The 17,372-nt window shown below is 48.0% G+C and overlaps 1 protein-coding gene across 1 annotated transcript in view; it reads right to left on the bottom strand.

Moving 5' to 3' along the window:
- The window catches only part of LOC309602672 (unconventional myosin-Vb-like), a gene marked incomplete at both ends in the record, with an annotated part of 154,289 nt that overhangs the window by 89,626 nt on the left and 47,291 nt on the right, over positions 1-17,372 (bottom strand). The window contains 5 exons of the mRNA XM_082336436.1: positions 880-989; positions 3,179-3,286; positions 8,026-8,107; positions 9,064-9,207; positions 11,423-11,579. Coding sequence (XP_082192562.1) covers positions 880-989; positions 3,179-3,286; positions 8,026-8,107; positions 9,064-9,207; positions 11,423-11,579 — 601 coding nt within the window. The remainder of the gene's footprint in view (positions 1-879; positions 990-3,178; positions 3,287-8,025; positions 8,108-9,063; positions 9,208-11,422; positions 11,580-17,372) is intronic.

The raw sequence follows: 17,372 nt of genomic DNA, 5'->3' as shown, positions 1-17,372 counted from the left end.
GGGACGGAGAGAAAAATGCATTTTAAAAGACCTCTGGGACGCTTTTTTGCTCTGATACCTTTTTGAACACGGATTCAAAGTCGTAACAGATTTGATTTAATACCATGCAATTACATCTGAAAGTAATTAAACAACACGAACTCCATTACAGAACTCAACGTTGTCAGAGCAGACCACTTTTACATATCCACGTTGCCAAATACCAAGTAAATTACCCCCAGCATCCAACTACTTGCACACCACGTTATCTTAAAGGGACCACTAAAAGCATGCGCAGCACTCATTTTAATACTTTAATTAGGAACAAACGACCCCATCTGGGATGCAACAATAATTGACAGGACAGTATTTTCCATACAATCACTTTTTTCCCCCCCCTGAACAAACACAGAAAGGGAAAAACCACCACTAAGGCATCTTTAGTCTTATTTATTCTTGCTAATTAACTGTGCAGTGCTCCTTTGAATACTGGATGGCCACATTACGAGCAGCAGCCTCATGGCTTTGCCTGTAGTAAATCGGTTGTAGAGCATCACACCTTCTGCTGGTGGGAGTCACCGTCCCCCCAATACTCTGTGCACCGAGTCTTTTAAGAAAGCACGAAGAGTTAAAGATGGGTTGGGACTTAAGGTGGGAAGCGACCTTTGAATCATTTCACTTATGGGCTGGCTAGAGAGGAGAAATAATGCGCTATCTTCCAGGAAAAACAAAGCAACCGGGAAATTATGATGTGTTTTCAAAAAAAAAAAAAGCAGAGAAAACCAGGAGGAAAAGGGCTCTCTACCAAAGGATACTGCTGAGAAGCTCAACATATCCAATGCGGCCCGATTTATGAGCATACAAAGCTCCTCACGCGCCCCACTCTTGCTGGTGACCTACCGATACGCTACAGGCATCGCCGTCTCGTTCCCCTTGGATTTCCAGGTTCCCGAGGTGCAGAATGGCAGCAATTATCCTAAAAATGGTCATCTGATGAGACTCCTTCACTCCTACGGGAACAATTGATAGCTGATTTTCACAACAGAAAACAAACTGCAATTTTCCGTTCGTTTGAAAACGCTTGCGGTGTTTGATTCCCTTCCCAGGCTGCCGGTTGTCAGAGTTGTCAGACCTCTCCCAATAAACTCACCATAAACTGTCAGTGAAGTCATCGCTCAAAAATGACAGCTGAGACGGCGAGAGGAGCTCCTCAGGTTATTTCGTTACCCCTAATGATTGCATCAAAGCAATTTTATCACAGATGGGTTTAATACTATTGCGAATGTGCACGAAATCAAGGATGCTACTCCGTACTGATCAAACGGGATCAGAGCTATAGGGGCTCTGCGGCTTTTCTAGAACAAGGAGTTGCTTCTCTGCGATCGTACTCCAACCGCGAGATCTCACTGACAACTGAAGCACAGAAATTACAACTTAGTGCCAGTGTCCCACAAACAGAAGAGAAAATTAAAGCCGTGCGCATGATGCACAACGCCTCCAGACTGGTGCTACAGCAAGTCACCAGGGAGGTGATGTGAAGCTCTGCCTTATGGTCCCCAGTGTCTCAACAGGAGCTACATGTTGTGGGTCTTCACTGGCAGCGTAAGATGTTATTGCTTTACCTATTTTTCTGGCAGGTTTTTGCAGGCATTCCTAGCAGGAGCTTTGCTCAGCAGCAGCCTGCACACAGCTTTCTTGTCATATCTTGCCTTTTTACATCCCAACTGGGTTTCTGTGCCCCTTTTGTGTTCAGTGCTGGTGTCCTAATTATCCACCCAAGGTCTGAGACATCACCTGCTGGTTTCTGAATTATCAAGAGCTTCCCTTTCTCTCTCTTGGGACTTTTCTGTTATCAGCACAGCGAGAAATGTTTCAAGGTTACTAAAAGGAGCAATGCTCTGCTGCTACTTGGCGCTCTTAATTGGAGTTAAGGCTGGCTAGGGTGGGAATTTGCAGATAAATCTGACTTCTTGTTATACATAAAAAGGCAAGACTAGGAAGCGTAGTAGCAATTTCACCAGGCCCTGAACAGAAGCAGACAGAGCTGGGAAATACTGAAGGAAAACGAGGAAAGGCAGAGCCAGAGGAAGCATGTGAAGAGGAGGAAAACATCATCAAACTGGCAGCAGAGGAAGATGCTTCATAGGGACCAGCAAGGAGATGGGGGGTCTGCTTGGGGGGGCAGAGAAAGGGACCAAAGAGAGACTACACGTGGCCAGGGGATGGGGAGGGAGTTCCCTGGGGATTACAGTTACGTGGGCAAGTTTGGAGCAACCAGTGGGTCATATTTTTTAGAGTACTTAGTTAGGAGTCATACAAGCTGGACAAGAAGAAGGTAAAAACAAAACTCCGCTGTCACCCCAAATAAAAAAAAGAGATCGGACCCATCTAAAACACAAAGAAGACAACTTTGGGAGAGACATCTGCAGTTCTAACACTTGAAACGAGTCCCCACGCTTGCTGCCGGCACAGCGCAGCGGCTGCGATACAGCTGCTCGGGGGGGATTTCACAGCTGGCTGCCAACTGCGTCATGAGCTCCTCTCCCAACATATGAAATGCAATGGAGAGGCACCGAGACTTACCGGGATTTAAAAACTTGGCTTCAGATAAATATTAATAAACTCCGAGAAAGTTTTCCCCTGCAAAAATTGTTTTTCCTTTCAAACAGTCGCTGCTGCAGGCAGGCTACGGCGCTGTGTAACCGCAGCGCGCACGGGTGGTTGTTGCAGCGGTAGATTTTGCAGCCGGCCACGCAAACGTGGACTCTGCACAGCAGGGATGTACTCAGCTCATTATTCCCAGGAATCAGCTGCTTGGTACAATACTGTGATGATCCGAGAAGTGACATCACCCTCAACCCAAATACAGATTGAACTGCAGAGTAATTGCTCTTTTCCTGCTTGTAAATAGGGTAAAAAAATAGCAAGTCGAAGCTGCAGCACAGCTTTGACTCCAGAATCGTTTATTTTGGTTTCTCTCCAATTCAGTGTCCTCCTCCATTTCACTGCTGCTTCGCAGATAGCTCTATGAAACACTTCTGCAGCTCACACTAAAGAACAAGGTAGAGCCAACTAGGTCAATAGGAAGCTGGATTTATACCTCTTAGTGTTACAGGAGAGCCATAAAATTCAGGCAAAATACTGAAAAACATTTCAAGAGACTTCTGCTGGGAAGCCTCCAAGCAGAGCAGACCCTTACCAAGCAGGGTGAAGGCGTGCCTGGTTTTCTCGAAGTCATCAGCGTCGTCCACGCCATCTATACATGTGTCACCTCCCTGAGAAGTGTAGAAAAAGTCTTCGGCGCAGGCTAGGAGAGAAGAAACAGAAGAATTGCATCAGCGAGCAGTAGCTTTGCGGGCACTGGGATGCTCCCTGCCCCCCACCCTGCTCATCCCCAAAGGGCACCCACCTCCTCTAAGCTATGGTTTACTTAGAAATGGATGAAGTATAACCTGGATAAGTGACTGTAACTACTCCTTGTAGCGATGAAACCCCTTCTGCATGCAAAGCAAATTCAACCAGGGCAGAGTTGTGGTATATGTGGGATTCAAATAACTGCTCTATTGCACAGGCACGTATTACTTCAAATACTGAGGTTACTACTTCCAATTTTTTTCTCCTGTTTTACATACCCACAACCGATTCAGACATATTAACACCTTTTCAACATAACACCTTAGACCCAGGGAGCAAAGGGAATGGAGAAACGCTCGCAGTGCCAGCATTACTCCATTTAAGCATCTGTGCTTTAGCAAAGTTATTTCAGGATGATGCAAAGCTATGGAGACCAAGAGGCATTTCTCCCCCAAGAGGTGTGGGGAGGAGCGGCTGGAGAGCTGCCCGGCGGGAAAGGACCTGGGGGTGTTTGTCAACAGCCGCCTGAACACGGGCCAGCAGTGTGCCCAGGTGGCCAAGAGGGCCAGTGGCATCCTGGCTTGTATCAGGAACGGTGTGGCCAGCAGGAGCAGGGAGGTGATGGTGCCCCTGCGCTGGGCACTGGTGAGGCCGCCCCTCGAATGCTGTGCTCAGCGCTGGGCCCCGCACCCCAAGGCGGCCATGGAGGGGCTGGAGCGTGGCCAGAGCAGGGCAGCGAGGCTGGGGCAGGGGCTGGAGCACAAGGCTGGGGAGGAGCGGCTGGGGGAGCTGGGGGGGCTCAGCCTGGAGAAGAGGAGGCTGAGGGGAGCCCTCATCGCTCCCTGCAACGGCCTGAAAGGAGGCTGGAGCCGGGGGGGTCGGTCTCTGCTCCCCAGGAACAAGCGATGGGACGAGAGGGAACGGCCTCAAGCTGCGCCAGGGCAGGTTTGGGTTGGATATTGGGAAAAACTTCTTCACCGAAAGGGCTGTCAGGCCCTGGCCCAGGCTGCCCAGGGCAGGGGCTGAGTCCCCATCCCTGGAGGGATTTAAAAGCCGGGGAGATGTGGTGCTGAGGGACATGGTTTAGTGGTGGGCTTGGCAGTGCTGAGTTAACGGTTGGACTTGATGATCTTAAGGGTCTTTTCCAACCTTGACAATTCTATGATTCTATGATTCAAATGCAGATACAACAAGAAGAGATCGAAGGACTTACACCCGCTTTAAAAAGCCTCACGTGCAATCACCCTTCCTGAAAACCAGGACTTATATGAGGCCAAAACCATTAAGATATGTGCCCAAGGCTGCCAGGCTCAGCCCCCGGGAGGGCTGGGGGAGCCCAGGAGATGGACAACCCCATCCCACCCAGAACCAGTTCTCAGCACCGGCTTCAACGTGGTTCAAACCCGGTCAGAGAGACTTGCCAAGAAAAGCTCCGAAGGATCGTTAACACGTACAAACATATTTCCCAAGTATCATGAAAATAATGAGAAAAACAGCCTACTGTGCGTTCCGCATCAGCCTGCTGGTAACCTTTAAAATCACTGCAATCTGTACTTTTTTTGACTCACATTGCCACCAGAAGGTCCCCAGCCCTCCCACAGGCTTTTGCATTAGCTGTACTTTCAGGCTGTAAGAAAAACATTTAATTCTTTTTGGCATACAAAGCCCTGGGGCCCGGAGGTTTTGGTAACTCTACTCGTTGCCAGAGCATGGGGAACAAGGGGCAGAAAATGCTGATTGGGGTCAGAGAGATGATGTCCATCCCAGTCCTCCCAGCACAACAGGAGCTCTCCCAGCCTGTGATGGAGCACATCGCATTAACAGCTTGATGTTGCTGCACGTTACCCTGCAAGATGCATCCCGGGCTGGCAGCAATCGATAGGACCAGGACATCAGCCTCCAATTTTAACCATCCCCATTGGGATCTCTTTCTGCCTCAAGTCGTCTCTGGTCTAACTGACTCCAATATTTGTATTTCAATATGTGGGCAATGATTTTAATAACCACAGAAACCCTTTGATTCACCGCAAACAAATAAAACATATTCCCACTTTGCACCGCTGCCCAGGTATCATTAAGTTAGACACCACACTTCGAAAAGCATTGCTTTGCACACCGACTCCCGCATTTTAAGTCCAATATTTAGTTTCTAGTTTAAAATCAAGCCTTTAGGATAGCCCTGACTGAAAGGCCAATGCTTACTGGTTTGCTCCGCTGGGCTCCCGCAAGTTTAGAGACTCTCTTTGTTTTCCAGCATTTTGCAATATAAAAGAGAGTAACACCAATTCTTTGTATGTGCAAGACCTAAAGGAGAAGCAACAGCTCCTACTTTTGGTATGGAAAAATATACATCCTCCCCTCTGTCTAATAAAAGGTGGATTTTCACATAAAGATACCCTTGTTTTGTACAAGCCTTGGGAAGACAAGGTTGACAGGTAAGGTAAAGTACAGCGCACGTGCGGAAATAAGTTTGAGTTTTGAGTAGTCATCTCAAGATACGGGCTAGTAAATCTGAAGCAAAGATGGTAATGAAAAAAAATCCCTCGAAAGAAAGAAAAATAAGTGAATTGTGCACCCCTGTACTCACAGAAAACTGACACTAGTCGTTCAACAGGTCAAGGCAGAGCCTGGTTCACCCCAGTAAAAGCAGCTCCTGGCATCCCCGTCCCTAGAAGCCATCCCCACCGAGCGCACGAGCAGCACCGCATCTGCCAGCTAGCAAAACATTTCGGGGAGGTATTTTTAAGCTATTGCAAGGTGACAGCGCAGGAAAACACCAAAGACGCAAACCTTTCATTTTGGAGAGAATCACTTCTTTTGCCGTTGTTGCGTTTTACCCGAACGCAGCGGGCTGTATGGATACCCGCGGGCGCTGCGATACCGCAAACGCACAAGCAACCACGGAAAAGCGCAGCTGGAGACTGACTCGCACTGACAACATAAAATTTTGATTAGAAATGACCCAAGAAGGCTTCCTTATGGGCTAACGGCCCTGGCACCCATCGCCTCCTACACCGCCAGCTGTTGCCATTACGCATTCTCCCTTGAGACACCGAAGTCGAGAGCCACGGTCGCAACAGCATAAAGATGTCCTGGATGATGCAGACGGAGAGCCGGGAGCTCCCAGCCTTCACTATTACCAGTCACCACAAATACAGACGATGCTTTTAGAGAGCCGTGTTGAAAAAAAGACTGAGATTTCCTCTGATCCACATGTTCCCAAGAAGAGAAAGGTGGTTTCACAGCTGGAGCTCTCCCACGTCAACTCGTCTCCCGGACTGGGTTGAAATAATTTATTTCTGAATTTTAAGACGCCAGCGGCTATCATTACTCAGGGTATCTTTGCAAAAATGAAGCGCATAACCCAATGGCAGAAGCTCTTGAAAGTGCTCAAAGAGATGAGCTCTGGGGTCGTGTGAGCATGCAACGCGACCAAACACAAGCTCTTTGATGGTAGCTGGGAAGCCACTGTCAGAGGGACATCGTTTTGGGACCCTTAGAGACCGAAAGGAACCCCAGGTCCATCACAAGCCTCGACCTACGTTTCACACTACGGCTGGTGCACAGCGAATTGTGCAAAACCTTCACCTCCCACCATCCTGGGACGGACATTAAGGTCACACCTAGACAGTCTCAGAAGTTATACCTTAAAAAATTCATGGATGTGGGCGTCTGGTTTGGTGTCACTGGACTACAGTTGGGTAATGCACCGAGGCTTACTGGTGACAACAGGACAAGAACAGGAGTGCTTCCATTTCGGCACCAGCACTCGGTAAGCATGGCCAACGTGCCTACGGTGACCCAAAAAGTCGTTAATACAAGCCCAGAATTACCCAGAAACCAAAAGCCTCTCTCTCAATCTACCACTTCTCTGTAGCCGCGACAGAAACCTCTGCAAGACTCTGCAGCGGCGAGATGCTCAGCGTTGGGATCACAACCTGACTTCCTCACCATTTTAAATACTTAAAAGCATATTTTAAGCCTCTCTCTTTAAGCAACAGCAAATAGTCGAGATCAAAAATTAATTACACCACATCTCTGCACCCCCTGCTGCAAGTGAAAAACCTCTTATTCAGGTGTCTTACAGAGGTTTTGCTGCAAATCCTGGGAAAAAAACCAACTCGGGATACATCCTAGGAGTTAACCGTTGAAAAAATATAATGGATTCAAAGGACACAACTGCTCCTGCCAAGACTCTGGGCAGATCAACCCAACGCTTCATTTGAAAACCAGATCTTTTCGTACAATATTAACACACCATCTCCCTCCATCAGCTGGCATCTACCACGGCACGCGGTTCACTGTGGTTCTGCACACAGTTTCTACAACACACACAGGCTTCTTCCACCACGGCTAACCTCCAGCAACAGCTCCTCCCCACCAGCAGGAGCCTAACAGCACCGACCAGCGCAACGCAAACTTCACGCGCTTTATGCGGCAAGCTGCTGCACAGCAGAGGTGACGAGGGCTGGTGTCTCATCCAAGGTGCCACATTCCTGGAGATGGCACGAGCAAACCTGTGCACCACGGGGGAGAAGAAACCCTTCAAGCTCATCTCCCTTTACCTCCTCCCATTGAGCAGGCACACACACGACATCATCGACGACCTGCATTTCTAACTCCACCATGTTTTCCTGTTGCCATCAAACCCAGGCGGCCGCTGCTGGCGTGCAGGGAGGTAGAAGTACTTACTTAGTCCAAGCTCTTTGAATTCTGGAAGACTCGCCGAGGCACAAAGCTGATAGAAGATGTGGTAGTTGCGCTCGTCCTCTGCCTACAGGGGGAAACGCTGAGTTAAGAGAGGCGAGAAGACGTTACAGCAGTGCTCCCACCCTCAGCCCGGTGCCCACTGAGCCTGGGGCCACCCTGACCCCATCCCCTGCTTTCCACCATCAAGACCCCCCCCTTGGTGCCACCAGGACAACAGGGACCTTTTGCCATCTGGAAGAAAGGAGGTCCCAAGCCTTGCCCTGACCAAAGCACATTGCGCATTTTGCAAAGGAAATAAATAACTTTATATTACCTTCCACACTTATCCCTCTCTGGGATAACTGGGCTAAGTTAGCTAGCAAGCACTGTATTGCAAACCGACAACATTAAAGGAGGTGGCCTACGCTCGTGGCTTCCCAACATTGTTTGGTTTTAGGATTTTTATAGTTGGTTTGTATTGGGGGTTTTTTTGTGCAAGGACAAAAGTTTTGCAGGTTCTTCTGAGCTAGATCTCAAGCACAAACCAAGAAAGCTTGTTCTGAGCCCCGCACAAGGAACCCACGGGATGTGCCACAGCACAGACATCAGCCTCCTCAGCCCTTCTGCCTCTCATCCATCTTCAGAACAAAAGGCTGTTGCCTGCAATTTATTCTTCCTGGCTTTTTATGAGGTTCAGCAAAAATCTCAGCAGCTGCCCAGAGAAAGGCTTTCCATCCCTGCCCAGCAGCCAGGCCAGGTCTCTCCTCGGGGCTCCAGCCTTGGGCGGACAGCGGGAACATTCAGAGGCCAACTAACGAGTCTCCCAGGCACATATGCCTCCAGAACAAGGTCACCAGGTTGGGACCATCAAGACCAACTGCAAAAGACTGAGCCTGAAAGACACATCTGGAAGCCGTGTCCACCAGGAAAGCTACTTTTAAAGCTATTTTTTTAATCCAAAGAAAAGATGCCGACTATTAAATTCCCACAGTATAGCACCCAAAAGAAAGAAAAGAAGGAAAAAAAAGCACAACTCCTCACCTGGAATACAACTCGTGATTTTTCCAACAGATACGTCCTCATGTTGGCACCAATGATGTGGTATCTTTTATCGAAGCCAATCTGAATGTATTTCCCAAAGCGACTGCTGTTGTCATTCCTTGTTGTTTTAGCATTTCCAATCGCCTGCATAAAACAAAATGAAACATTCATTTTTTTAATTTAACTTTTAAAATTATTTAAACATTTAAATTTGCAACCAGTGTTACATAAACGGTCATGGGAGGATTTGAGGAAAACCCCTTCCCAGATGCAGAAGGCAGAGCAACAACGTGACTTTGGGGAGGACTCTTCACTGAAAATGTGTCTCCAGAATTTTTATGGAAGAAAAATGCATATAAACAGAAATGTGTATGTGTACAGCAATTAGAACATCTACATCCCAACAGCCACAGCACTCCTGGTTTGTCTTATAGGATGCCCCCACCTCTGTTCACAAATAGTCACCACCAGCAGCTTTCCTGGAGGGGACGTGGGCGACAAAGCCCTGCGAGAGGGAGGGAACCAGCTGCAATCTGTCTCCAGATGTTTGCGCTTCAGTCCATGGATTCGGTGACATGGCCAGAGCCCCTCCGTGCCTCTCCAGAACCTACCCGTCACCTCCCAGGCAGGTAATGCTGCCACACGCAGTGGCAGAAGGGAGAAGAGTGAATCCAGCCCACGGGCAAACATCAGGGGTGCAGCACTGCACACACGGGAATCCATCAAGCAGCCAAAGGAGCAACTTGTGGTGACGCAAGAGGACCAGAAAAAGACAATATTCCCATTCCTGGCTACACTAGCCTTATTTTCTACTACCCTTCCCCTGTCCTGAGATGATGAGCCTCAGACAAGCAGAAGAGAAGTGATGTATGAATTACGAGCATCACATTATCTTTAATTCCTTGCCTATAAAGTGGAGATACCTGCCCCAGGGACATCATACATCAAACACGGTGCACCTCAGTGCTAAGGGCTATTTCACGACCCACACGTCCCTCTCACTCCATCTTCACACTTTAACTTTGGGCTTTTTGCAAACCAGGCAGTTCTCTTTTATGGTTTTTGAGTAGGCAACATTCTCAGCAATTTCCAATAAAGACAGACAGGTTCCCTGGCCCCAGCACTTAGAAATTACATCCACAACTGAACACAGGCAAGAAAATGAGAGCAATAAAATTATGGGGTCATATAGAAGAATAGCACGTGCTATGAATTTTTCCTTGGATGCTTTTAAGTGTTCCCAGGTATTGCCGCTACATTTCACAGAGGCACAGGACATGGGTGAGGAAAGGAGTACACCGGCGTGAAGCCCACGCTGCGGCAGATCACCACGCATCCTCTGCCCGCGCAGCTTTTGTTACTGCTCATCTGCGCCGTCGCTTATTTTGTCGTCCCAGCTTGCACCCCACGTCGGGGCAGCACGATGCTAGACCACGTGTGCTGCCTCTCGGGCTGGGGTGGGCTTGGTTTTCATCCTGCAACAGCCACCACCTCCGTGTCTATTAAGACAATTCAGCCACGAGGCACTGCGGTGGGAAGCCCCCCTGCAGGTTAAGCTAAGCCTAAGGTTAAGCGCAGAACAATGCTATGCTCCACTACGGCGACACTGCTAGCTCCTGTCTTTAAAAGAAAGTCACACAAGCCTGAAGTGCTTAACTGACTTTGGAAAAGCCCAAATCTTGCCTTCAAGCTGACTTGGATATTTTGCAAATGAAGGCACTCCGACTCCAAAATCTGTCTGGAAAACGGGATTTAGGCACTCAGACATTTATTTTCATCATCTGGTCATGGAACAATGAAATGAAGCAGCTTTCCCTTTCTTTTATATTTGTAAAAGGAAATTTTTTTCATTAGAACAGGGATTTCCCTATAATGGGACTTGTTATTCTCCTATACGATTGATAGCAACAGAAAATTAACAAAAATAAAACTGTACTGAAATACCTTAAATAGATTAAGGAATCCCTTTCTCTTCTACTTCATGCCTATACAATTAAAGAAGATTACGAGGGACCATGCAGTGGCAAGAGGGGGAGGAAGATGAAAGATGATAAAATACTAATGGTGCCGGCAGCACCGCTCGGGCTCTCCGCTCCGGAGCCCCAGTCAAAGCCCAGCTCCTGGAGCCGTGCTGGGGACACACAGGCCCAGCTTCAAGACCATCAAACAGAGGAGCGATTGGGGTGGGCTAAATGGAGGCTATTGGCATATTTCTGTATTTTCAGACCAGCTCAGGACTGCTGTGAGGCTGCAAATCAGGTCTGGCCCACAAGCCCCTACGGCTCTCACTGTTTTTCTGATTCCTGGAGAGACACAGCGATCGCTGCAAGCAGGACAAAGGAAATTATGCAGCTTTTACCTCCATAATTGGGCTCGACGCGAGGACTTTGGCTTCAATATTGGTCTCGCTGGCAGAACCACCGACGGTCGCAAAGAAGCGCATGGCGTATTTGGCAGAGACCGTCTTTCCAGCACCCGACTCCCCGCTCACGATGATGGACTGGTTCTTCTCATCCCTGTCGCAGCAGAGAAGAAAAGCTTTTGTAAATTAATCCATTTTCTTGTCAATAGTTCATTCACATCATGCAACAATCTTCCATCTTTGCATGTCTCCCTCTCCCTCGCCTTGCTACCACCCACATTACGGATGCTGGATTTATTCTGGACTCTACCAAAGTAGTGGTGAATTATATACAATTGTGATGCATCTCAGCTAAAACATAAAGGACGCTCTGAACATCTCCAGAACATCTCCCAGGGCTTGCAGAGACAGCGGGAGATGAACCCCTGCATGAAGCGCTGCTGCTTTCTTCACCCCTGGAGCACGTAGGCCAGCGTTGGGAAGCCCGTTCCTTACATGTCGGAATAACAAACCTCTGCTGCTTGACATCAGTCTGGAGAACTATTAACAGGCATTGGCTGAATATCAGCTTCTAATATTATATATTTAATTTTTCCCTCCAACACCTTCACTCAAGCATTTGAGATTTTGCTCAACAAAATATGGGCAATTCGTTGTAAAACTTGCTCGAGTAGCCTAATCCTGAGCTATTAAAACACAGATACCCAGAAAGGTTCCTCTACGCTTAAAATATGTTAAAAATATTGAAGTTGTGAAATCAAGCACCTTTAAATTAGGAAACAGCAGAAGTCATTTGATTACCTATGCGGTTATATGAACATCGGTATTTTCATACATATCCCAACATCTGGCTAAAACTTTGACAGCAATAATACAAAGCATGTCTCCGCCATCAGACTCGCACCATCTGTTCATCCCCAAATCCTGCCAAATTGTAAGTCACTGCTCCAAAGCGCAGAGAGACTTCTGGGACCAAGGGGTAAGAAAAAAAGAGGACAAAGAGTTTAAAAGCAATTCCTGGTAGACATCACTAAGTAAAGTTTGGTCAGCTCCCGAAGCTTTGCAAAACAAAGTAGTTTTTAAGAAGGACTCGCTCATTAACAGAAGGATCAGGCAGCCTTACCCTCTCCAAGCACACACCAAATTTGCTTAAAAAAGGATACAGGTGTACGAGCACCAGGATAACAAAATTCAAGCAAATACACGCTGGATCTTTTTATCTGCATGTATGAAAATGCTTTGCAGGAGCGGGAAGCATTATCCTGGCATCGAGAGGCTGATGCAAACCCTTCTCCAGCCGTGATGGAAGCAGATGCCACTGTCCCATCCCTGGGCTGGCGCTGGGTCGTGCTTCTCTGGGCTGCTGATGGCATCAGAGCTATGGCAGACCACCAGATACTTCCAGGGCATGGGACTTCACACAGGGAAGCTGAGGGTGCTTCGTGTAGCTTTTGAGCCTTGCACAGAGCACAAGACCCATCCAACTGCCGCCTTCTACTCGTAAAATTAATCATTCACACAAAAAAACTTGCACAAGTCATCGCAGCTATATTAAAATACCCAGTTCTTCCCACCACGGGTACGTAACATGGTATTCGCTAGATACATCCTAATAATTAATCAGTTTAATATGCTTGAGCCGCAAGGCAGAGAAAGGGCCAAGGCAGTAAGAGCAGCTCATTTTCGGGAGAGCTACATCCCTCTAGGCAAAGATCTGCCGGCACCAGGAGCAAGCGCAGTGGGATCCGCTCCTCAGAGCATCGCTGGCACACAGCAACCCAGCACCTCTGCAATTCGGCCGGAGACTTTGGGAAGGAGAGAGTTTTCACTGCAGGATTTGATATAAGCTCCCAAAATACCAGAGCTATTGGAGTAAGCTGTAAAGTATGTAATTGAGTGTCTTTTTAAATAAGACCGAATTCAACTTCCCGGCCTCTGCCTGCCTTTCATGAATCACGGCTGAAAGCAGGCACACAAAATCCTATCTACGAGCGCAACGATAAATTTACACCTTGCAGTTCTCTCGACATCAGGAAACACCATAAAAATACATTTCAATTTAAGATACTCAGTTTAAGTTTATACCAGCGAGAGATGAGAAGAGAGGCGAAATGATTGCTATATACCACTCTTACGCTTTCAACAAAAATACAAACGTACTGCAACACCACGCCATTACTTTCCTCCGCTGTGAGGCGTGTACATCTTAATTCCTTCTAGGCTCAAGATAATTGATTTGGAAAAAAACCTCAGTCAAGTCAAACATGTACCATTTTGGTTGCAAATCACAACTTTCCAACACTTCCAGCAGGAGAGAACTGGCGAGCTGATTTCCAACTGTGTTTCTATTTTTCGGGGATCGATTAATAAAGCACATCTTAATCCATCCCCTGACCAGCTCCACTGCTCTCCTGGGCATCCACCAGCAGGGTGGCAAGAGGAACCTCCAACCACGCCAGCTATCAAGCAGTTAATGCAGAAATACCAGCCGTGAACCGAGCACAACCTCACCCAGGCAGCCAAAAACCCGGAGCCGGTGTTCCCAGTGACTCATCCCGGGCGGGGACAGCCTGCACATCTCACCGAGGACTTGCTAAGTCACGGCTGCACGCCCTCCGCACGTCTTGGCAAAGCCACCGTCACTCTCGCACAGGCAGCCAGCTGGCAAGATCTGGGCACGGGGCTGCCAACATGACGGTCTCGCACCTTTAGACTTCCACGGGCATGCGATAAAGCTCTTTTGGTAGCACAAGCCACCAGACACATGAACCCAACGGAGAAAAACCAGTGCCAGCTCCACAGCGAGGAAGGAAGATGAAGCACCAGAAGTATGCTGGATAAGCCCACAGCAACAGTTCCCGGTACAGGTGATGGCAGTGATTTATCACTGTTTATCGCCAGTTAAAGTAGGTGAGGAGTTTCACATCCACTTTGGCCATCTTTGCGGACAACCGCTTGCTGAGCTCCAGCAGCGAACGTCCCACGTTGGCCATCAGTAGGACGCAACGCATAAAAGTCACGTCTGCCACAAAGGAAGGGGCAGACAGAGGTTTTGGCATGGGCTGCAAGCGCGGATGCCTTCATCAGAGGTGAAGGAGAAGCAGAAGAAGGAGGTGACAACCGAGATCTCTGCCAGCAAGCACCAGCCCTGCGAAAGGAGCTCTGCAAACGCAAAGGTAGCTTGGCTTAGAGCTGCACTTGCATAAAAGTTACTCGAGAATTACTGCTTCTTATCCTTTTCAGTGTGACAGCTACTGCCCAAGCGGCACATTTCAAGAAACATTTCCCCTCCTCTTTTTTCTTTAAGCCAGAAAACGAAAACTACACCAGTCTGGGAGAGACTCTTCAGTTGAATGAAGTCAATAAAGCTCAAAAGAGAGGAATCATGATTACTTGGCATTCAGTCAGCACTGCTACAAGGTAATATTTTGTAACCTGTTTTTTTTTCTATCGCAGATTCATAATTAAGACCTCTCGTTACCAATTTTGACCTCTTTCATAACTTCTCCATATCAGCTGTCGGAGTGTGCCTGGCTGGAGGAGGCAGAGACCAACCCACTGGGGAGCCCATCTAAGAGCGTGACACCCCCACTCTCTGCGGGCTTCACATCCCATCACAAATTGCCTTTTATGTCACATCCCACATGGTTTTTTCATCCCTCTGGCTTGTCTTTTTAAAAGTCCCATCATTCTCCAAAGGACGCTGAACCTAGGGATAAAAACCACAGCCAACACCGTTTACTGCTATTGCAGCCGCTCTGCCAGGTCACATTTTTCCAGAGTTTCTCAAGAATATGCTCTAACGGCTGATGCGCTGCTACATGAAATGGGCCAGGTGGGTTCTCCGTGGCAGAAGAAAACTTCTGGAGTTGTATTATATTAATAAAATAAAATAAAAAGCAAGCTGCTGGCTTCCAAGCAAGACAGCAAGGCCACTCAAGCTCCTGTGTTTGCAGTAACGTGTCTCTTCTGGTGTTTTTTTGGTGGAAAATGCATGTTCAGACATTTCTTTTCCAACTTCAGGAATAAAAGCCTTTGAGAATAAAGGCTACAGAGACTTGCCCTTCTTTGGTGTACGAGCTAACTAACTGCTAGTTCCAGCAGGGAAAGATGGATGAACCCCACAGAGCAGCTAATAGCAAACAGGCTGCTGAACGAGCAGAAATGGTTAAAACCGGGCAGGACTTGTTTGTATTCAGCGTGGAATAAAAAAATACTGAAATGTTTGGCCACTGTGCAGGGGCGGCATGCAACACAGCTACTTGAAAGACAGTCAATTTTGGCAGCATCAGCACAGAACAAAATTATTATGGAAATAAAGCCTGGATAAAATGAAATGTTATGGGTGAATACCGGCTCTGCTGCAGCACGGCAATGCTCTCACATCTCCTCCCGGGGCTTACGTGGCTCCTGGGCACCACGGGGCTGCCACCATGGCTTGTTACGCTGCTACAACGTGCGTCAGTGCTCTTCTCCCCGTGGCAAACAGCTCACGCGATGCACGCATGCCGGCACGCAACATGCTCACGCTTGTCCAGCAGCGAAGGGCGTGCAGTGGGGATTAGGCTTCAACGGTGGCCAAAGATGCTGTTCCCACCACACACCACTGCTACAGCTCAGAACTAGGTAGGAGGCACTTAAAGGTGCAGCTCCCCAACCTTCACCCCCATGGGTCTGCAGTACTTTTTTTTCTTCGCTTAGAGCTTTCCAAGATGACCCACAGCCTGGAAAACTAATACCATGATCTCAGCTACAGCCTCCATCCATCAGAGACGCAGGAGTCATAAATCACAGAATCGTTAAGGTTGGAAAAGACCCTTAAGATCATCGAGTCCAACCGTTAACCCGGCACTGCCAAGGCCACCACTAAACCATGGCCCTAAGCACCACATCTACCCATCTTTTAAATATCTCCAGGGATGGGGACTCAACCAGACCAAAATCCAGGATTATTTCTTCAACACGAGGGGCAACAGCACCTCCAAAGTTGAGGGTTGCAAGTGTTGGTGGCATCTCATACACCTATGCACTGCCGTCTGTCTGTGCAATCTGAATGTTTTGCTTCACTTTGCTATGTCAACGTGCCCTCTTTAAGCAGTAATGCCTGTTGATAAGCTGCTACGCAGGTAACACATCTCTTTTTTTTTTTTTTTTTTTTCACACATTTGTCATGTTATGAGCAATAACCATCAAGACTCTCACCCTTGGCCACACACACAGCAAGAGATGGGCGAGGCGCCCAGCCCAGCTAAACCAATAAGGCAGTCACTGGAGTTTTCTCAATATGTGAAAAATATCATAGAATGGTTTGGGTTGGAAGGGACCTGTAAAGGTCATCTAGTCCAACCTCCTACCATGGGCAGGGACATCTTCAACCAGATCAGGTTGCTCGGAGCCCCATCCAACCTGGCCTTGAATGTTTCCAGGGATGGGGCATCTACCACCTCTCTGGGCAACCTGTGCCAGTGCTTCACCACCCTCAGTGTAAAACACTTCTTCCTTAAATCTAGCCTGAAAGTCTAGTAGATATCAGGTTTTTTATTAAGGCAAGATCTAAAGGTGCTGCCCGAGGCAAAAAAAAAGTCAGTTGTCTACAAAGAGAAAGGGCACTTCCAACAGATACCTGCGCTGATTAGGACTAGCTGCTAATTACCAGCCTTTGCATCGAGGAAACGGATTTCCCTGCTTGTTCAAGCAGTCAGTCCTTCACCTGCAGCAATGCAGAGGATACTGCTACCCTCGGAGGTGCCTCCAAACAGCCTGGGAAAGGTGTCCCAGGAATGTCCAAACTTCCAGCCCGCCCAGCTGGACGCAGCTCTCCAACTGTACCAAGAGCTGCACCCATTTTGGTTGCATCAGAGCGATCAGAGGTGAGACACTGCTCAATGTTTCCGTACGCAGTTCTCAGCCCGGGAATGTCATTAGTCACTGTAATATATGATTTCCC

Source organism: Platalea leucorodia (genome assembly GCF_965183815.1).
Source record: "Platalea leucorodia genome assembly, chromosome: Z".
NCBI classification, from domain to species: Eukaryota; Metazoa; Chordata; class Aves; order Pelecaniformes; family Threskiornithidae; genus Platalea; species Platalea leucorodia.
This window is presented reverse-complemented; position numbering and strand designations above follow the sequence as displayed.